This window comes from Thunnus maccoyii, chromosome 10 (genome assembly GCF_910596095.1).
Source record: "Thunnus maccoyii chromosome 10, fThuMac1.1, whole genome shotgun sequence".
Classification (NCBI taxonomy): domain Eukaryota; kingdom Metazoa; phylum Chordata; class Actinopteri; order Scombriformes; family Scombridae; genus Thunnus; species Thunnus maccoyii.
The window spans coordinates 17,622,957-17,646,713 of NC_056542.1; the positions used below are offsets into that span (position 1 = coordinate 17,622,957).

The 23,757-nt window shown below is 41.1% G+C and overlaps 1 protein-coding gene across 1 annotated transcript in view; it reads left to right on the forward strand.

The window, feature by feature from the left end:
- The window catches only part of LOC121905138 (G patch domain-containing protein 8), a 32,294-nt gene that overhangs the window by 3,430 nt on the left and 5,107 nt on the right, over nt 1-23,757 (forward strand). Inside the window, exons 2-4 of the mRNA XM_042423145.1 lie at nt 15,752-15,805; nt 18,690-18,827; nt 23,151-23,281. Coding sequence (XP_042279079.1) covers nt 15,752-15,805; nt 18,690-18,827; nt 23,151-23,281 — 323 coding nt within the window. The remainder of the gene's footprint in view (nt 1-15,751; nt 15,806-18,689; nt 18,828-23,150; nt 23,282-23,757) is intronic.

Consider the following 23,757-nt stretch of genomic DNA (forward strand, 5'->3'; position numbering starts at 1 on the left):
TTAAGCTTAATTACACTGGTGCGCTACATACTCTGTTTATTCATTTATTTTAAAGGCGTCTCCCTTAAAAAGAATAAAATGTGGATGTGAATATTAATGTATGTGAATATTATTATTAGAGGATTTTTTGAGAATCCTACTGAGTCTGATTTTTTTATTTTTTAATAGGGAACAATTGTGAATTCCCTTGTAAAAACTCTATAGGATGATGCTTTACTTGAAATGGAGGGGGGCACAAAAAGGGTAGGTAAGAGTAAGATAATCATGAAGCAATGAGGGATCAAGTAACTACTCAGTATGATGGATCACTTTACTTGCGGGTGCACAAAAAAAGTAACTGATGTTTAAGTCATTACAGTAGTAATTAATGAGTCGTTGTGTGCCAGTCAGCATCTGGTTCAGAATTAATCAGGAACGACTCATGAAGAGTCAATATCGTATGTCGATTCACAGATATCTATATTTCATCATTATCTAATGTGCAGTCTTCGATTCTGAGTTATTCAGGAACTACTGATTAACAATTCATCATTTATCAGGTCATTACTGATTCATTCCTCACCCATTCCTCAGTATCTACTTCTAATTTTGTGTAAAGTGTTACCGAAAAACAAGAAATGCCGTGAAAGCACAGCACTCACACAAACAAACAGGCCAAGAGCAGCAGTCAATCAGAACAAGAATATCTACTTTCAATCCTCCACATTTCATAAGTGTCCTTGATCAAAACACTGAATCAGGGACAGAGGCGAGGAAAAATAGGGGTTCGCTTTATGTTGAATACACATCATTCTCTCCGAGCTGCAGGCTTAATATGTGTCATTGTAAAGAGGGACATCATTTACCTCCAAGGCCATGTCAAAACTAATGTAGATATATCTACATGTGGAAAGTTTTCAGTGTTGGAAAATGCTGGCTAAGAGGATATGGAAGGTGAATTTTTTAAAGAAAGGACATGCTTTCAGATTTATCCATATTAGCGTGGACATGGCCCCATTTTATGTGCCTGTCAGCATGATAAACAGGCTGCGCTTGTGGTCAAGTAGTTCAAAAGTAACCTCTTGCGTTAGGTGAAAAATAGTCCTTGAGCCAGGAGTGGGTGAGTTTAACACACCTCCTCAAGTCGTTTAGACATGCTGAGCGGCATCTTACGCTCCTGTCCATTCCGTCATATAGAGAGGATGCCACGCCAGCAAGCACAACAGCAAGCAGGTCTTTGATTTTGCTCAGATGAGTGGAGTACAAAGGATTTTACAACTGGGATTTGTCAGGGGTAACTTCTTGTGTCTTCGCTTTGATAAGGCGATGCGGCATTAAGGAAACACAGGCAGCCTATGAGTGGTTGAAGAACAGCCGTCTCAACACACAACCCCCTTCTTCCACCACAACAAACCCTCTTGTGTTTGTTAAGAGTTCTCTGTTTGTTGTTTAGCTAGCTTCCCTGTGGAGTGCTGCGGTATGTCTAGATTAAGATTTTGCTCTATTTTATCATCACTAATTAGTCATTGTGATAGGTCTCTCGGATGTGTCTAAATTTTGGTTCCCGTATGTATATTAGTGCTTAATCATCACTGGTGAGTCATTCTTCAAACTCTCATTAACACTTCAAAGGAATTTTGTTCTTGGTGTCAGCGCAGAGAGAGGACAGGAGGGGGAACGTAGCAACGGAAAGGTGTGTGTAAAGAGGACAGATACAGCCTTAATGCATCCCTCAATTCAGACAGATCCAAACTGATAAACCTCCCATTTCTCTTCTAGTCTATTGTCCGTAAACCACTTTACCTCCGTCTCTCCATTTTCCCTTTACAAATCGTCCCTCTGTAGAATATTACAGCCTTGTATGCATACTTAACTGTTCATCCACTGAAGATCACTTTGATGTGTATTTCACTGCCGTTGCAGAAAACAGATGAATCCTCAGCTAAACAGCAGAGTGTCAAAATGAGTGCTAGTGCACCACCGTGTATGTGTGTGTGAGTGTGTGTGTGTGTGGATGTGACTCTGCGTTTGTACCCTCGTGTTTTCATTGATTCCGCAGGGAGCTGCACAGTGTTTATGTAAATGGGGTGGCATTTAAACATATGCCCTCAACAATTATCTTGAAACAACTATTTAGCTGCACAAAAAACACGGCCATGTTCGAGCCAATCAAGTGCTTAGCTAAAAATATTAAGCCATCATGAGGGGACAGAGGTGAGATGAGCCAACTGGTTCGCCATTTGGCGCGCCATTTTGCTCATGGCTGTGAACACGATACCCAGGAATCTTTGTGCACTTTTAATGATGATCATAATAATAAGTGATAGAGGCTCAATATCGAAGAGCTCTCAGGGGATAGTAAAGCTGGTAATAGCATCTCGGCATTTATGAAGTTCAACAAATGTCAGAAAGAAAGAGATTAGTTAAATGTGGGTTTAAAATAAAATCAGGTGTTTGTGATACCAACCTAAAAGCAGCTATAGAGTTGTTGAGCCCAGAAAAGCTATTTCAGAGTCAAGGCCTCTAATATTGCAGTCACTCACATTCATAAAGCCTAATGTTAATGCACACAAACACACACACACACACACACACACACACACACCAGCTCAGCCATCAGGCCCTAGTGGAGCAGTTTGAGAGTGAGCAGGTGAGTGCTGCTGAATACTAAAGTCCTGTATGACTGGACCATTCCCGTGTGCTGACCGCTGCAAAGTGCTCCCACTGATCACCGCTAATGTCCTCCATCACAGTTTACACTCAACACTCCAGAGAGAGAGAGTGTGTGTGTGTGTGTGTGTGTACGAGTGTGTGTGTTGGGGAGAAAGGTGAATAATTGGGACAGATGGGTGAGATAGGATGAAGAGAAAGGGGAGGGAGACAGGGAGAACGAGACAGTTGGCATCGATTTTAACACTCTCTGAAGCCTTTATTGACATTTCATTTAGCTAATGGATTCATTAGTGCTTCATAGAATAATAACCTCTACTTGATAACCAGGATGGTTCCCCGGAGGAAATGCGCTGCCTTTACTCTGTTGCCTCAGTTTTCTGACTTTTCCAAACTCATTCTCAGCTTTCTCTGATTTGTTTCCCCCCCAACCACCCCTATTTCTTATCTTTTACCAAGCAAGTTTCATTCCTGTTTGTTTGTGCAACATTGTGTAACTTGTAAATGAACCTGTTGTTTGAGGTGACATAACCTGCCAGTCTCTCAACAACAACGCAGCACGCCCTCAGGAAGGATAGAGAAGAAGAAGGAAGCGCAAGATGTACGAGCGCATTCATCTCTACCTATGTATAGGTGTCTTTGTGATTCTGCTTGAGTGTGCTCACCGGCTTGGTGATGCATGTTCACCTCTGAGATGGGGATGATCTTTATTCAATTTACCGATGACGGACTCATTCTTTATTTATGTCTCTTTGACCTGCTGCTTACTGGAAATACATTTCATTGCCTATACACACACAAACTCCCATACACGCATACTATACACACATATGCACACAAACACACACCCTCTCTCTAACTCAGACACACACACAGGTTTAACTTATACAAAAAACTATTTCTTCAATCACATAAAGGATGATATCTCATCCAGAAGACATTCACTACCCTCCGTTTGGACTGGAAGTTCTGTCAACTTATGAATTGGAAGTTTTTTTGGGTCTGATGCCTGATGGGTAAAATGCTGTATTCTTCTGTGGCGTAACTGTAAGGACTTCTGTGGAGCCAAGCTGACCTGCATGGGTGTGTGTGTGAGCATGTTTGAACAGTACAGTGTGGGCTGAAAATGTTTGGTAATAATAGCGAGGGCTGGTTTTGTTGATTTAAAATTTTTATCATGAGGTGGGCGAAGATCTCCAAAGTGCAGATTCAGGTATTAGATGATTGTTGTGAGTGACACACGAGTTATCATAAACACATACATACATGCACGTGCGTACATGCACACACACACACACACACACACACACACACACACACACACACACACAGACACAACAGATGGTCAACCTCTCATTTTGTATATTACCCTGGGACAGATGTTTGTCTGTGTGGTCATTAGTGATCGCAGCATCAGATAATTACCTGGAGACATACCAACACATAAACACACACACTCACATACAATTAGTGAGTGTTTGATAATTACGGGATGTTTGATGAACCATCTGGAACAGCAGCTCAGGTAGAGGCTGAAAGACGTGCTCACAACAGATTCATACGCACACAAAAAGCTACTCAATTCACGTTTATAAAAAAAGTATCATTGCCCACATCCTGAAAAAATGTGGATAGCAAGACGACAGATGAGAGATGAAGAGATGAAAGCATTTTTATTTCGCAGTCATTAGGATGTCATGTTCCATTCAAGGTTTTGTCCTCTTTTATTCTCTTGGAGTGATTCTGCAGTTCCCTGCAGTCTGAACTCTGAATCCTCTGTCTCTGCCTTTTTTTTTTCTTTTTTTTTCATTTGCCACTGCCTTCTGTCTCTTCTTCCATCCATTTCTCTAACCAATACCTTTGCTCATTTCCCCTTCTCCCTCTCTCCCCTATTGCTTTTCGTCTCATCTCTCCAGCCCATTCATTTTTTAGCAGGTCAAAAGTTCAACTGTTTAGGCCTTTGAATCTTTATGTGTGTGTGTGTGTGTGTGTGTGTGTGTGTGTGTGTGTGTGAAGGTGTGTGAGGGTGTGTGAGAGTGTGTGTTTGTGTGCATATGTGTGTACAGTATGTGTATATGGGAGTTTGTGGGTGTAGGCGATGGGAGCAATATTGTAGTAGCAATATTGCTGAAAAATCCTTGAAGGAATGAAAGAAAAGAGAGGGGGTGCTTTATTTGATGGTCACTTTTTCTGTTCTTCAATAACTTCCATTTTACTCTTCAACTCTGCCTCTCATTCTGCTGCTCTACATGGTTCTGTGCTTTCATGTAGGAACAGATTTGGGGATACAATTATAGCTCCATTAACTCGGTGTGCATATGTGCCTGCATGCACATGTGGGTGTGCACGTTACACATATTTGCACCTGCGTGCTTGAATGCCAATGTGTGTCTCCACCGCTGACACACAGGCCAGGGTTAAGAGCAGCTCAGAAAAATTAATTATCTCTCCGCTGGAGGAGAGATGACTCACTGAAATAGAGGCTGTGAACCAGCACTTCCTGGTTGAGAAGAAACCCGGGAATTACTCTCAGCCTAGCTGAGACCAAGGGGCTCCTTCTGAATAAAGCAACTTGGAATTCATCCTCAGCTTGATCTTCAGATCTTACTTTTTTTCCACTTTTCATGTGCATAAGGCCGATTTATAAAAATAACTGCGACTGAAAGAAGACGTGCAGGCACTTTGCATTTATAGATCAAAGTGGCAGAGGAATTTTAATGCATATGAACAAGTTTCACTTCCCTGAAATCGTTGACATAAGATCAAGGCTTTCATGTTTTGCATTGCTGTGCCTTGCGCAGAATAGGTTGTTATGGTGCATACTGCACTGCTGGGTACACCAATCCACTCACACAGGCTGCTTTAGGTCATAGCCTCAATAAAGACTGATGTAATTATTCAGAATTGATCATATACGTTACAAAATGGTCTATATACATAAGCAAAAAATTCATTGGTAATTTGTAAGATGTTGAAAAATTCATTTGGATGTCAGATATGCAGAAAAATGGAGACATATTTTTATTGTCATGATGGCACTTGATGACACAATGAATTTATGACTTAAGCAGATGAAAGGACTTTAAGATTTCTACCTCATTCAGTCAATGCTTTAATATGGAATGCTAGGGAAAGATCTAAATTGATTGTAAGCAATTTCTGTTTTATAAATGGGGCTTTGCCGAATCTCGACGTGGGCTTTCATGTTTCTGCTGCATCAGCCACAGCCTCTTACCCCTGACCTTTCACCTTTCCCCTCTGACCTCTGACAGATAGCCCTGAGGGAAAATAAGCAGAGAAAAGGGTCAATGTTCGGGTCAAGGATTCAGGGAGATGAAAAGGCTATTATTGAGCCATTACCTTATTAAATTTCTACCTGGGGATATACTGCTTGTACACTATGTGTGCACATATTATACAGTAGTGGAATGCACTTGTAAATACACACATAAAGGAAGGGGGGAAAATATCACCAAGAGTACAAGCGAGGCAAAACTGCATGTAGTATTATAATAACATTGTGCTCTCATGTGTGTTCATTCTGGTGTGCTCTCATGTTTATGTATCACGGCAGATAGGACCTACTAGGACATTCTGATAGCACAGGGTCAGTCATGCATCAGTAACAATGCATCAAATTATATCAGACTTACCTCCACCAGCAGCATGAGCCATGATGCAGACACTAATAATTCATGCTGTTTGCTTCAACCAGCCTTCACATCAGCCGTGATGGAGAGAACAACCCACCGCAATTATCATGAGCAGCAGCATTCCTGTGTTTAGCAGATTGGAGATGCCAGGCGCTCAGCTTAGCGCTATGCAGAAATGTCCTGGCTGCGTGCTGCCAGGATGGCAGGATCACAGTGGTCTGCAAGCAGCCTCCAGCTACCAGCCACCAGGGCTTGGCTACCTCTTTTATATGGGCAGGGTGCCTGTTTCCCCTGTCTGTCTGTTTGTGTATGTATGTTTGTCATGATTGTGTTTGTGCGTTTGTGCATGAGTCTGCTATGGGGCCTTCTTACCCTTGCTGTGAGGTATATTCTTACCCTGTGGTACAGGATTAGTCACAACACTAAAATGGGAAGATGTGGAAACAGCAGGAGAAGAGAGGAGAGGAGAGGAGAGGAGAGGAGAGGAGAGGAGAGGAGAGGAGAGGAGAGGAGAGGAGAAGAGAGGAGAGGAGAGCAGAGGAGAGGAGAGGAGAGCAGAGGAGAGGAGAGGAGAGGAGAGGAGAGGAGAGGAGAGGAGCGAGGGAAACCCCACAAAGATGAGAAGAAATGTGTGGGTGGAGTGTGTGCGTGTGTGTGTGTGTGTGTGTGTGTGTGTGTGTGTGTGTGTGTGTGTGTGTGTGTGTATGTGTGTGTGTGTGTGTGTGTGTGTGTGTGAGTGCATGTGTGCCTGCATGTCATGGGTATTCATCAATTTCCCTAAGATTCTCCACTTTTCCTCTGCCATAAAACCCAGAGGCAAGAAGTAAACACAAACTCTGTAAGATCTGCTTCTCTCTGCCTCTTTTTGTTTCTCTCTGTCATTTCTCCTGTTTCACTTTCTTCTCTCGTCATGAAAAACTTAGCTATGCATTTATGTTTGTGATTGTTTGGATTGCATATGCGAACTATGTCTGTCATCTACTGAAGGGAAACAAATATAATGTGAGGTCCGGAGGATGTGGAACATATTGTTTTTTCATCTCTGAGTGTGTTGGAGCTGCCGAGTGCTTGTCAAGAACAGCGGGAGTACAAGCCCCATTCTAAATTCTGTGTTTGCAGCTCGATTTAACTCGTCTCTCACAGGTATGACAGAAATGTACATTTTTGGGAAAGCTTTGTGAGCTGTGCACATCACAAAGCAAGCCAAAGCCTGTGAACTTTGTGCAAGTGGTTGAATGTGGGTGTGTGTTTGTGTTTATGTGTGAGCGTGTGAAAAATAGCAGCGTGTGATTTATGTAAATGAGTGTCATCGGCTGAGAAGGAGGCAGAATTCCCAGGCCTGATGAGTAGCTTAATGATTCATCAGCCTGGCTGAGGCAGGCATCAATAATGGATGACAGAGTGGGTCATGCAGGATTGCTCGCCCCTTGATTAAAGTGCTCCACAGCTAAACGCCTCACTTCCTCCCTCGTCTCACCCTACCTTCTGCAAGGATAAATACAGAAATGTGCCGTACACACACACACACCCCCGCACATCCACACACATACACTTGCACACTTGGTCACACACACCTCTTCCTCAATCTCTTGCTATACAGCTTAATGTCATCTCACCTCTCACATGCTTAATAAGCTCTCATCCCTTCCTCATCTCCTCACTCTGTTTCTTTGGTCTTAATCCAATCACGGCGAGTGAAAGAAGGAGAGAAAGGGGTAGAGAAAGGCAGTGAGAGAGAGAGAGAGAGAGAGAGAGCGGGAGAGGGGGGGAGGAGAAGAAAAAGATGAAAAGCGTGGGAGAAAAGAAGAGAAAGCCACAAATGAATGCTTTATGATTTGTCTGTACAGAAATGGAACCTTTCTCTCTGGAGATAAGACAGGAACATAAATGTTCTTTCTTTCCCCTCAACACACAGAGCGGAGGGAGTCGCTCTCTCGCTGTCTTTCTCTGTAAGCTGTATGTGGGTGTTGGTGTGACAGGACAAATCTCTGTCTATTAGGAGACATAAACCTCTAAACCCTGAGCTACACGGCCATACATACTAATGCAGCCATACAGAGGGCTGGATAGAAGTTGGGAAAGATAGTGATACACACAGAGGGAGAAAGAGATGTGGAGAGCAGAGAGATGGAGGAAGGCACAGCAGGATGTTGAAAGCAGAGAGAGTCCTGGCGGGCTTTCAGTCCACGGCCAGCGCAGGGTCTTAACTGCTACACAATCTTTGAGCACAGCAAAACCAGCTTTAACAAAGTTGGACTGATGTGCACCACAGAGCAAGTTCAGTGACTTTTTTCTTGTGTGTGTATGTGTGTGTGTCCTGTTTGAGCGTGTGTAGCTACAAGGGGTGATGGTGTTGAAGCGAACAGTTATTTCAGCCTTTCACGTCTGTAGTATCATTAGCCATCCATGCACTCATACTCTAATGTGCCAGAGAAAAGATCACTCACTCTTATTGGACACACTCATATTATCCCCCTGATAGCACAAATAAACCACACAGAGCTAACGTACACTGACACACTCACGCACATACAAAAGCTCACCCATACTGGAACGCTTCAAATGAAGCTGCAATCATAAACGCCTGAAAGAGAGTAATCATTCCTCAATTCCCCAACAACAGCCACCCATCGTTCTCTTTCACTCGTCCCCGCTTTCCCCCTCCGACTATCACGCCCCTCGCCCTCATCTGGAAGTTTCTGAGTTGGCGAGACTTAGCCGAGCGTTAAAGAGTGTAGCGTGTAATCTGCAATCATATTAATCCTGTTCTTAAAATCTGTCACTTCCCAAAGTGATTACCTTCATCTTCTTAACTTTCATTCTAATCTGTATCATCACACTCTGACAGATTGCAGTCCACAGTTTGATCACTTTCACAGATAGAGATGCAATCCTCTTTTAGGCAGTCAATCAGCGGCCTTTTCTGGACAGACAGGAATATGATAGACAGCATGTAAGTGCCTGTGTGCGTGTGTGTTTGGTTGGTGTGTGTACCAACTTAACTACACTGTATATCCATTTATCTGCACTGGGTTTTCAATTGTGTCTGTAATTTAAATGTCAAGAGTGTATGGTCCATATAATTCCATTTTTCTGCCAGCTAAGCATTTAATACCGAGGATGACATTTAGCAAGAAAGGAGAGAAGCCTGATAGGCACACAGATGGAAAGACACATAACTGACAAGTACTTTTAATGGATGAGAGAGGAAAAACAGAGAAAGCAAGAGTCACTCGGAGAAGCTCTCAAAAATGTAATAAAAGACTACAATAAAGGAAGACCTGAAATAAATGAGAGGAGAGGAGAGGAGAGGAGAGGAGAGGAGATTGTGAAAGGATAAGAGGCGATCAGATCTCACCAATCTAGCCATCCAAGGCTCTCATTTGATTCAGTGATATACTTATGTCATTTTCACCCCCAGGAGAAGCTGTGGACTGAGCATCAAAGAAGAATACAAGAGGTGCAAGAAAAACGGACTGCATGCAAAGGATATTTAGTATCTACATGTAGATTGTGTGAAAAAAGGAAGAAACAAAGAGTTAAGTTCACCTCTGCATCCTTTATACCTACTGTCCTTTGTCTTCCCGTAATTGGCTTATGGTGTTCTCCTTAATGTGCATTGAGAAAAAGGGAAGGAAACCTTTGCCTTTTAGAGAAACAGATGCAAGTCCCTGAAGAGCACAGTGAGGGAGTGGTAGGATCATAAAAATACATTAAAAGACACAGAGGAGTTTGTAGAACGCACGGGTATTTTAGGAATTTGCATGCACGCTTCCCTGCTTTTGTGCTTGTGCCTTGACACCCAACACAAATTTTATCCACAAAACGTCCGGAAAGGAAGTATGGGTCATGTTTGTTCAATTGGAAAAACTGTCTTAAGATGTCCTCTCCTTTTTTTCTGGTCTGTAAGATGCGCTCTGCCCCGGTGAATCTTGCCTTGTCCTGCACAAGCCAAAGGCTGAGCTCACATTGTACTCAGGAGGCCACAAACATAGAGAGATTGAGAGAGAAGGGGGAGGAATGTTGAGAGGTGGGTAGATTTTAAATGTGGCACCGAATAGGATTGATCACTGATACAGAGCATGAATAACATGAAAACAAGCGAGTCCCGTTGAATGGAGAAGAGAGATAGAGAGAACGCCAGGGAGGGGTGAGCAGATCAGTGGAGGGGTTCTTTGGCCTTGCATTTTGATGGACAGGGAATTAAATTTTGATTGCTCGCTGAGAGATCGTTTGGTTGGGCCTTGTGACTAATCATAGATTTATGACTTCAGCAGGAGAGCGGTGCAATTTGTCCATGCCACAGGCTTCCTACTGTAGCCCCACAAAAAGGTAGTACAGTCATTTTGATGTTTTTGAACACCCTTCTTCTCTTTATTTTTCATCTTCTTTTATATTTGGATATGATATGCCACACATTATGGAGCCTGTAGCACTCTCTATCCTTTTATAAATAGGCTTACGTCTCAAAATCTATCAGCAGCATAGATGCATACAGATGTGTTCAGGGCAGATTCATTTTTGCAGCACATTTAATCTAAACAGAATGCAAAAGCAGCGCTTACAGTTCGGTCTGTAACTATTTAGACAGTTATTAGATAGATTAGATGATAGTTTCATAATTTTTTCAAATCTGTCTTAAAACAATAGTCAGGTGCCCAAATTAACAATGAAAGCTTTCTGTTATCATTCTTCCTGTTCTGACCATTAAAAGATCCCTTCCTAATGTTCTTGAGAGGACAAAATCCTCAGACCTCATTCTGCGCAAAAATATATTTAAAAGTTTATCTGAAGCTAATATGAAGCGTCAGCCATCCGCATTTGTCAAATCAAGTGTATATCTTTTAAAGTATACTTCCTCTGCAGTGCAACAGGGAAACACTGTCCAGGGAAACACAAAGAGGGATTTTTTACTAAAAAGACTGTAACTGTGGAAGATATGCACTTTATTTGACTAAACTAGACTGCTGAAGCTTTTAAATATATTTTTGCACAGAATGAGGTCCGTGGATTTTGTCTCCTCATCACTTACATTGTACACACATTAGGAATCATGTAATAGCCAGTATGAACAGGAGAAATTATTACATTGAGCAAAACCTGTTTCAGTGTTCATATGGACACCTGACTAGTGTATTAAGACAGACTTGAAAAATTATGAACCTGTCCTTTAAGAATAAAACAGTGCAGACTTTCAGCTGTCTGCTCAAAGCATGTGTCATCCATATTGAAATGTGCGAATTGTAGCACATCTTATACAGAGACGGGATTTTTTGGACAATGCAGCAGGTCAGTGATCCTTAATATACAGATAGAGCAATCAAGATGTTTTTAAGGCAAAACAGAGGAATATTCTTGGCTGGCCAAGTTAGTCACCTGATCTCAATCCAAATGAACTATTGTTTAAGATGTTCCCCAATATTTCTCTTCCTCATGTCATTCAATGGTGAAAATTACATATAAGACTTTTGGCAGTGCTGACTACATTGGACATGTAATTTCTCATTCAATAACCAGATCTTGAAAAATCATCAAGATTGCTGCAGTACAAGTCTATACGTGTCTGCTGATGTCTATGTTGTCTATGTCTATGTAATGTTTATGTTTAATTGCACAATTACTTTTGGTCCCCTAAAATTTGGGCACTATTTTAAAAATTGGCCACAATTTTTACACATTTCATCTGCTTTGGACATGAACACCCTTAAATTTAAAGGGCACTCCACCAGTTTTATACCTTGAGACCTGAGAATAACTACTCAGCCTGTGAAAACAGTTTTATGTCTTCTGTGGCTCTAAAGGGAACTTTTTATAATCTAGGAAAATTATCTTTGATTGGTATTAAAACTTAAAATTTACAACAGAGAGCCTGCAAACTAGGGGCATAGAGTTTACAAGCAATGGGAGGGTCTAACAGAAAATGCTACTGAGTTGCATTATACTTGAAGCTTAGCCCACACTAAGGACTAAAATACCAATTATGATCTCTCTCCTTTTTTATATCTGTTTCTTATAAGTCCCCCAATTTTATGAAAGTGCAATACTAAATCACTGGAGTACCCCTTTAAAGTTGGAAGTTGGCACTTTAACCTCATGGTCATTATTTCATTTCAAATGCCCTATGTTGGAGAACAGAGCCAACACAATAAATACACAGAATATATCCACATATTGTCCTGCAATGGTGAAATTTAACTTGGAGAACTGGATTTAACAAAATATCCACTACAAAGGACCCAGGCGCTCAGTTTAAGGATCAAATCAGGGGAGGAACACTCCTCATTTCAACAAGGCAACAAAGGGCACAGGGCAAATTAGCAAATATAATCTCTTCATCATTTATTTATTCAGTCTGTTACTTGCGTGCTGCTGAATATAAAAGGTCAGGGAGAGACAGAGTTCTTGGTTATAGTTTGAGCAAAACACAAAGAAACAGAGGAGAATGAGACAAACACGGATGATTCATGGTGTAGAGGCTGGGTACTTAAGATAGCATACAGTTTACACAGAAACACAATGAGTCATGACCCACCTGACACATAGCGTACACTTTGTACTTTTCTATATTTGTGGAAATTTTGCATTCTGAATTATTTTAGCCTGTCCTAGTGTCTATTTCACGGAGTTGCTGGCAGGGTTTGAGATGACGTAGCTCACTGGTGCTAACACATCTGTCCTTTTGGCTGTAAGAAAACCCTGATGACCGTATCTATGGTCAACACATCTGTGGTTTTGGCTATGGTGGCTCTATGTACTTGTTTTGGCTATATTTCTAACTGGCTGTAATGATCTGGAGCAAACAAAGATACACAAACACTATCAGATGGTTGCATGCAGACAAAGACAGACCAGGACGTACATGCAGATGCAGATTACACACACATCAAATGAATAAATGGGTGGGTACTGGCCATGGAGGCATATTAAAAGCAGTCAAGGGAGATGCATTAGGGCTGCAAATATCAGCTCATTAACACTCTGCTATCCTGTTTGGCAGTCCGTGTGCGTGTGTGTGTGTGCACCTGTGCACAAGCGTGTCTGCCACTGAGATCTACAGGTCATTACAGTAACAAGCAACTTAGCCCTCAGGTCAGCTGTCATTAGCTACAGAAGAATGGCCAGAATTCACACCGCCAGACTCTCATGCCGCCAGACTCTCTCCACTTGTGCATGTGTGTCTGACAGAGAGAATCACAGGAACACTTACAGACAAGCAGAGAAGAAATCAAAGCAGCAGATACATGTAAATAGACCGGGAGAGGAGCAGAGCAGGAGGCAAACAGATTTGCTGAATTATTTTCTACCACAAATGGAATTGTTTCTATTCATTACATTGGCCAAGTTAGGGTGATAATTATAGCTGAAGATAATTAAAGACTTAATTGGGCTTGATAAACAGTTATGCATTGTTTATTGAATTGTTCTCACAAGGCACAGTATCAATTAGAAGTTCTCTGAATTCATAAATGTCTCCTATTCACAGTTTGTCCCAGTGTCCCTCTCCTCTCCTCTCCTCTCCTCTCCTCTCTGCTCACATTGTGTGGTCTCATAACTAAGATCTTACCATTTACACAATTTAAAGAGGGTAAGAACAGAGAGATCTGTCTTAAGCAAAAGAGAGAATGAATACTTCACTCATTAGATACCACACCATGTAAATTAAATTACATATCTAAATAGTTAGACAGCCTCCATATTTAAAGAGATCTTGTCTAGGACTCTCCAGTTGTTGCTTTGTGAATAGCAACACTATGAAATCCCTGAAGGTCTGATTAACAGAGTTTAGACAAGGATACACATATTATTTTGCCCATTTTCGTGTTCCATTGTTTTATATTTCCTCATTAATTACAAAAGGAGGAAACAGCCGATGTAAACACAGTGTGAGTCAGTTGATTGACAGTCAGCCGTTTTTTGTCAACAACAAAAGGTTTAATACTTTATGCTTTACAATGGGTTTAACAGCAGCATGAGTCGACTAGCAGAGCTGAAAAGAAGCAAAGTTTCTTTAAAAAATTAAAAAGTCAAGTGGAACAGTCATGATAATCATAATAACATACAAAAGATAATACACAGGGGCAAAGAGAAACAGTACTTGCAAATTGAAACCAAGAAGAGATATTACAGACATACACATCACTGTAGAGGGCTCATAAAGAGACATGCTGCTAATTGGCATGTAACCTTGTATGACCCATGTTCGTATCAGTGTTATTTCAACTGCAATTACCTTAACAGTAGTTACCTCAAAGTTAGCTATATTCATTAAGTTTTACTTTATTTTTCTGCCCCTATGCAGAAGAAGTTCTCTTCAGTAGAAGTTAATACAGTATATTTGAACAGAGAGAATCTGATACCACCAGTTGTGTTGCTACTGGGCTCTCTTTTTTCTCTCCTCTTGGATTTATTATGCATGCTGAGTGTTGTTTTGTCCTATTTTTTGTTAGTTTAGATATGGTTTGAATTTTGTACTGAACCAAGATCACAATTAAAACTTGTGTTGTGATGCTGTTAAAAATTACTTTTTTCTGATCAGTTTAATCTCATAATGTCTAAGTCAATATATCTCATAAGTCTGAGGATGCATGTAAATTTACATACTTCTAAAAATGTTATTCAAGTCCTCACTGTTTGTCTATATGCACACTGAGTCATATTCACTTATCCACAGATACAGCACAAAAAAAAGAGACACAAGGGAGAAGCACAAGTGTCAGATTGATGCTTATCATGAATACGAAACAATACTTCATCTGATTCTCCACATCTACAAAAACATTTCTATATTTGTCTTAAGCCTACAGTTTTTAATGATCTCTCCTCTTATTATGTCTCAACCGAATATCCTGTTTTGACAGGAAATACATCAAATTAAGGAGGCAAAATGCTCTCAATATACAGTGTCAGAGTGACTTTACAGTAATATTCAATATTCAAAAAGTCCTCCCTCACACTCTACATTGGCTGAGTCCAGCCATCCATGAAAATGCTGTTCAATATTTAATTACAACCCACGAGAAAGTGACCAGTGAAACGATTGAAACAATTATACGATATCATATGAAAGCACAGTAGGTAGCTGAATACTATTTTAATTCTTTGTTTTGATATCATTGATTAAATCATAACCAAATGTGTAAAAAATAAATGGCTCTATATATTTTCAAATCACAAGTCATCCATTAAGTTCACCTGTAGCCTTCAAATAACAGAAGCTTATGACTATTTTCCACTCTATTTACTACACTGAGCATGAAAATAAGTTTCATTCATAGTGTTTTTTATCATTTTAGTTTTTGATTCTTAGATTTCATGACCATTATAACCGACAAAACTCCCATTTCAATTTGTTCTTTTGACCGCAGTACTGAACTTACCTCAAGTGAATGTCGCAATATCATGACAGTAAGAAGTATATTTTTCTAACAGGTCTCAAATTTTCTGTGCAGATCAGCAGTCTTGAAGGTCAAGATCACCAGATGAAGAATTCTGAAAAACCTTTGGTATGATTATTTTTTTATTTGAAGTCTATGTGGAGTGTGCTTACAACCACTTCAGTATGACAAAAAAAATGTTTGATTTCATATGCCACAAAGGTTAGACATCTAAAAAAAACTAAGAGTGCAGAATGAATAGGTATGATGGCAGTGACAGAGTGATTGCATCAGAAAGGTGCTGCCACAGTTTCAATCTGCAGAACTCGCAGAGGTTCCTCAGGAGACTTTTTTTCCCTTTCTGAGGAGGTTTTCATGAGTATATTGTATATCATTAGTTTCCAGTGCACACATTTCCAAAAGCTGACACACCACGTGTGTAAAACACTTTAAGCGTGACCTGTTAATTTCCACAGTAGCTCAAGACATTAAATTACATGCGTGTGTTTCTGAAACTCCGGTCATGGTTCATAACAACTCTTATTTGTGGCATAATTTCAGCTATGAAGAGGGATAACATACCACTTCTCTCACAAATTGAGGATAAGTGGAAAGAGTAAAAAAAAAAAAAAAAAAAAGCCTGGAAACACATTCACATTCACATCCACAAACACTCGCACACATAATCAGGCAAACAATCACTGTCCATTCAGGCCTGTGGATATCAATTGTGTTTTTTTTTTCCTGCAAACAGAATTATGCTAGTGAGGTAAATTGAGGTCTGGATTAATTTAGCACTGGTATATCAGGCTGACAGACTGTGTGTGACTGTGCATGCATAAGTGTGTGTGTTTGTGCTGAATGTGTAGATGTATTTATGTAAGTGTGTATATGCATGTTGGTGCATAAGGGTAAAGTAGAAAATCATATAAGGTGTAGATTTAAAGCAAATGAAAGCTCTCGTGTTTGATTTTAGTATTCAGCGGGGAAATGGGGAATCGCGTGTCAGGATGCCTCTGACATAAACAAATGGCTTGTGAGTTCACATACTCAAGCACACACACACACACACACACACACACAGAGCGAAGCACACATTTCTGCTTTGATGCATTCACCTTCATGCACATACATCTCTCTTTTCCGTATATATTGTCACTGTTGAGAATAATTACTCTGACAGAACGCAGAGGTGAGAAGAAAGTGTTGGGGGGCACACACACAAAAAATATATTACATGTATACACACATAATGAGTACACGTATGAAGGCATGCACTTACACAACTCCTGTGTATTCTTGCATGAGCCCAAAGGTTGACAAATACACAGCATTAATTATCTCAATCTCATCACGCCGACAGCACTCAGGGAAAGGCCGCTCTGGGTGATTGGATCATTTCCTGGTTGTGACTTAAGCCTGCAAGGCAGATCAATACCATGGCATACACACACACACACTGACACAGGATCAATGTATATTACTTACCTTTCTATGGCCTTGCCTCCTCTTCACCCATGTTGACTGCAGGCCATCTACCTGCAGATGGAACATGCCAGAGGAGGGACAGTTTTTTCCCCCCTGTATATGTGTGTAAGTGTGTGTGAAGCAGTAAGATGTCTGCATATAGCATTTATGTATGTGAAAACTGATGCATGTACATCAGGGATTGTTAGACTCAGTGGTAATAATAATTTTGAGGTGTTTGTGTATGTGTATGTGTGTGTGTTTGTGTGTCTGCGGTGTGTGTGTGTATGTGTGTGTGCCAGGGCAGGCAGGGGTCACTTCTCCTCTTGCCTGCATTCCTATCCTTCCTCTCATTTCCTCTTACCTGTGTTCCTATGTGCAGTCATATTACTGAAGCAAATTGGGGCCAATAGACTCTGTCACTGCATGACCCAGGGCTCACCAAACAGAAAAGTAGCAAGTCAGAAAGAGAGAAAAAGGCAAATAGGAGGAGGATAAAGAGCGAGATAAAGGAAAGGAGAAAAAGAGTGAGTTGGACAAGGAAAAAAAAAAAGGCTGGGACAGCATGAAAGCAGGCAAGAGAAGGAGAAAGAGAAGCGGGAGATGAACTGAGGGAAGGAAAGAAGCAGAGAAGGAGAGAAAGAGAGAAAGAAGTGACAACCTCAAATTAAATTCCCATCATGTCAGTGTAGAACAGAATTCAATAGTGTTTATTGGCAGCCCCTAGCCTGAGGGAAATTACATTCTGAAGCAGAGCATGGCATGAATGCACACACACCCCTGAACACACACACATGTGCGCATAAACACACACACGTACACACAGGCAAGCACGCACATGTATTGTACACAGCACTACATGTCCTCGGACCAAGGAAAAAAAAGCCCTCTGGCTGATGTGAGCATGCAGACAAGCGATTTATCCCCTGAGGTCCATGTGCCATTTGCTCAGTGCATGTATATCTGTCCGTCCATGTGCTATTTACACGCCTGTATGTGTGTGTGTGTGTGTGTGTGTGTGTGTGTGTATTTGTCGGAAACTTCTTCACATGCACAATTTTTCTGGTGCACGAAAGTCTAAGTTGTGTATTTTAGATGATCTTTTTTTTTTGTCTGTCGGCCTCAATTGCCACTTCCTCTGCAGTCAGACCATTTGCCATTACAGTACATACGCAGGTTTCTATTATAGTCACTGTGTTTCCCCAGGTTCAAGTTGCCATGAGCACAGGGCTTCAGTGCTTTTGTCCAACCTCCAGCCGCAGCAGCGGCAAAGTCAGAGTTCTTTAATGGGAAGCCATTTAACAGTTTTATGCAGAGCACATGTAGAGGCTATTACTGCTGATGTCTCTGGGATGCAGATTTGCTCTAAATGGCTAACAATCTGCCATTCTTTCGACCCTCCTCCCCCACTCCCCTTCCTCTCTATCTCTTCCCCTCTAGCCCTTTATGTCTCTGTCTGTTTATGCCTCTATCTTGAGCCCCTCATTTCTCTCCTTCAATCCCTCCAACGCTCTCACTCGTTCTCTCCGTCTCTCTTTTTCTCCAGGAGCGTGCAGAGAGGGCTTTGGGCTGCTCAGTGGAGGATCTGAAGGCTCTTTTCTACTGTGAGCTGTGTGACAAGCAGTACCTCAGACACCAGGAGTTTGACAATCACATCAACTCCTACGACCATGCACACAAGCAGGTACACGAGACGCACCTGCACTACACACACGCCATGTAGCAGCACACAAGTAGACACGCAAGCAGGCATTTTTTATGATCTCTTGTCATGGAATTTGGTTGTGTTAACGTTATATGTGTTGATGGAAAGCTACTTTACATTTTCATGTCAACCTGCCCATTGGGTAGAGTTTCACAGCAGGTACCAGTAGGAGTGTGACAACCACATCATCTCTTACAAGCATACACACAGAGGTGGAACACCTCAAGACAGATACAAACACACACATACAGTATGTAGCAATGCATTTGTACTCAAGATTTCTATTTCAACAGGCTAATAACTTGAGATAAGATCAACTTTTTTTATTTTAAATATCCTTTTTCTCACCATCTGACCTTAAAATCCCAATAGGGAAGTATTTGCCATATTGCCATAAACTGAGTTTGAACAATTGATGAAGGTGATAAACTACAGACATGACCATAAAGCAATGTTATTACACCATATAAGGAAATATATCATGTTTATATGTTATATGAGCTATGCAACAAATATACATTACTTTTGTTTGTTTCAAAGTCAGTCACAAACTCATGCACAGTATGTTACACTGTTACACTGAGAAATTACTTATGTTGTATTTATGTTATCAAATAGACTCCATAGTGGTCTAACTAATTTAGACTTCTAATGAACATGTTGTTGGAAAACTCCATTGACTGAAAGCCAAATAGAGCTATTGGGATTTTGGAGCGACAGTGGTATGTAAAAAGTACTGTCAATACCAATCACAGATAAAGAGTGAAAACCCCATTGCATTAGCATTTCACTTTGTTTTAAAGCTGAGGTCTCCGAGACCCCAGACAGAAGCAATGTGTCATTTTCTGTAGTGGATTTCTAAAACATGTAATCAGTTCTGCATAAAGTTTATGAGCACTTCTTATAAAATCAGGGAAAGTCATGAAGTATCCAGGTGATATAATAATGCTTAGTATGTTTTTAAGCTGTTAAATAACATTGTCTTACTGTCTCTGCACCAAATAAAAAACCAAAGCAACCATGATGCAAATAGAAATGAGTAAAAGTAAATCATAATCTGCACAGTATGACTTAATCTCCAATCCCAAATTTATAATATTGTAAGATTCTTTTATTTCCCCCTAATGTAAAATTTAGAGAACTTGATTTGTATGTATCTGGTACCAGAAGATGCTACTAAAAATTCACTTTGTTCTTCAATTTGTACTTCCTCCAAAAGAAAAATAAATATTCTGTACCAAATAAAACATGGAGCTATTACTCATAGCTCAAGTATGATTCTATTATTCCGGTTTGGACAAGATGGGGCCAATGGACCATTAGGAAAAGGCCCGGCAGCAGGTTCTCTCCTGCATTCTGCTTTCATTTCCATTTTCATACACAACCTCCACTCTGGACTAGCGGGCTGAAGGTTCTGCTGATCCTACAGCTATCTGTTGTCATGCCAAAACATACACTCACATAAAAAAACATACAGACATGCACTTACCCATTTACACACTCGTCCTTAAACACAGGCAATCTCTCAACCAAGCCAAGTCGCTTCCCACTTCTGAACGCCCACACTGTGCAACATGAAATAAACATTAAATAACACCGTTCCTTCGCTGTCATTGTTCTTTGAAAATGAATTGAAGCAACTGCAGGCCAATGTTAATGCTTTGTTTTAGCCAGCGGCAGGCACATGAAACAAGCTGCATGAGGCACCGAGCTGACAGTAGCCACTGGCACTGTGGGAACACACACACACACATACAGGCATGCATGCACACTCTGCCTACCGAGCAGACAACAGATGAAATTCTAGCTGAAGACAGCTTCCCTGCAGGAGTATTGGCTTTGGAGAATGGAAACTGATTGCGTTTGCTCTGTCTCCTTTCCTTGTCATCGATTCAGGGATAAACATGTCTGAATGCAGCGCTTTATCAGCATTTACTGCTGATTACAGAAATTGCTCATTACAACAGAATTACACTTCCTTTTAAATAAACTAGCAATCAGCCCATTAGCATGGCCTCTGACATGCTACCTAAGAATACATCATGCCTCATTCCAAGGCCCTAGTGGATATGAATCAACTCTGACTCATCCATAGTTGCCTCAGCCTGAGCTCTCCTTAACATATCTAAAGGAATATTGATCGAGGCTTTGACAGACGGATTGAGCTTCACAGCACACAGCTAGATAGGCATGTTGGAGAGCAGGAGTAATATCACTTCCTGCTGTTGGGGGCATGACATCATCTTTACAGACAAAAGTAAAGTGGGAAACGGAAATACCTCTGCCCCGTGTGCTCGGTCAAAACAGCTCTGCATGCAATATTTTGTTTGGCACTAAATATGCAGTAGCTACAGGTTTGCCTGCAGTGGGACTTGTTTTTAACAGAGAACAATGACCTGGCAGAGTGCAAATGCGAGAGAAAGGAGCAAGTATTCATTTTCATATATTCCATCTATTATAAACTGCTCTCTCTCTCAGTCATTGCCATGGACGGCTACAGTACAACGACTCTGATCTTTTCTTCCTCCCTTCTTCCTCCTCTATCCTGGCTCTGTCCGCAGTAGTTCATTATGTATGCTCTCTGCTTGAACATGATTAATATTTCCCATAGAATGAATCTGGCATCAAAGCCCTTAAAGCTCCTCACCGCACACTAAAACACACACACTGTACGATCACACACACACACACACACACACATATACAATGCACAGGCTCCTATACTGCAAGACACGTATGTTTAAGGGATACAGACCCAAAAGTGCTGCTTCGTTGGCACATACTTAATGCTGTCTTCAGTGAGCTGACAGTGGGATGTTAAGCATCGAGTGATAATGTAGAAAGACACCCACTTGTGTAAGACTCAGCAGAGATTAACCTGACGACTGTCATCTCCTGCATAAGATCTGGGTGTGAAAGAGAGTGAGTGTATAAATAAATCTGATGTCTGAGAGGCTAATCTGATGTGTGCATGTGTGCATGTGCGTGTGAGATACATACTGTATGGGTGGATAATAGTGTAACATAATCTAAAAGTGAGAGTGGTGTAATCCTGTTGCAATTTATGCCACAGGATAAATTCACAAATATATAAAATAAACAACAAATCCTGAATTTATAAGCCATGGCTGGATTGCACACTGAGGTGGCTATACGGGGAAGTATAAAGGGAAGCAAGAAAGAATAAGACAGGAGATGGGAAAGGATGGTGGTGCATGATACTGAAGCTATTCCCTAACTCTTGAGTCCCTCCTTAGCCTTTAGACACACATACGCAGACAAAAAGAAACCCACCAACATGCACATGCACACACACACACACACCTGCCAAGCATGGATAAAGGAGGGATTAAAGTGTGTCAGAAAGGAAACTGGGGAGAAAGGCATGAATCATTGTTTTCCTGAGAGGACTGGCACACCTATGGCTTCAGACACATAGTTTCACACAAATACACACACACACATATACACACACACACACACACACACACACATATAAAAACAGAGCTAATTGTTTTTTTTTTCCTGCACTGCGATGCAGGTGAAGACCCACCAGTTTGCTCAAAATGAAATCAGTCTTTCTTACTACACCGTAGTTCCTTATTCCTTCTGTTTCTTGCACGTGTGTCTGAAATGCTCACATGCACAAACACGCTTACACTCAGCACATAAAATGGTGCAGCATTTTCCAACTGAAATCTGTATCCTTTAAGATGTCTCTTGTGGTTTATACTGCCAGTGATCAGTAGCTATGCCTTTGTGTTTGGTGATGTGTAATTTCAATCAACAAAGCAACGCCTTTGGTACGCTCGCCCCCAAAAGCAGATGCCATTGGATCAGAAGCTGTGATGACTGACGAAGGGTTGATCATTTCAGGAATTTCAGTGGCATGCCACTTGATTGAAGAGGGCATAGCAAAGAGTGAAATGTCAGTCCAACAGATTTAGAAAGAGCATCATCATCATTAAATCACTCACGTCACTCATCTCAACAGCGTCTGTAATCTACTATTCACCAGTTGGGTTGTGTTTGCTCTCAAGCTGCGTGAGACTCTTTCTGCCAGGCTGAATGGAGTTAATTGGACATGAGCTTTGGAGAAGAACATCTGCAAATGCTGTTGACTGATGCGTATGGTTTGAAAGACAGCTGCCAGCAGAGAGCTTCCTAAAACTAATCTCTCGCTCTCTCTCTTCTCTCCTTTTGGTCCCACTCTTATGCCTCCCTACTCACTCACTATCCCCCTGCCATCCACCTACTCTTTCTGGCCCTCCATATATCCTGCTTAATTTTTATGTCCTGCAGAGGCTGAAGGAACTCAAGCACAGGGAGTTTGCACGCAACGTGGCCTCAAAATCATGGAAGGACCAGCGCAAACAGGAGAAGGCTATCAGACGGCTGCACCAGCTAGCACAGCTGCAACAGGAAACTCAGCGGTGAGTGGGAGGAGTGTGCATTTGTGTGTGTCCGTGGTAGTGTGTGTATGTAATGAGACTATGGGCAGGAGTCCAGGGGGATTAGAATGCATCACATCCAGTCAACGTTTCTTAGATTTGATGGATGCATCCACAGATGTGAGAGCACTCAGTTGGCCTAGATAGGCCACAGGTGAAGTAAATATAACATGAAGACACATTCTTGCTGACACTTTGAGAGTAGATGATTTGTAGGAGGACGAGATGGAGTTTTAGAGTAAGAATGAATAGTAGAATAAAAGTTATTTTTTAAAAGAAGTAAATAAAATGGAAAAAAAGCAGAAAGATGAATGTTGCCTCCGGGTTTGCACACCTAAAGCAATCAAAACAACTGATATAAAAACAATGCATCACATAATAATCAACTTGATTGCACCTATTCCCTGTGCAATTAAATGTGTTTTCAGGGGATGATATGTGAACAGCATTACTATGAC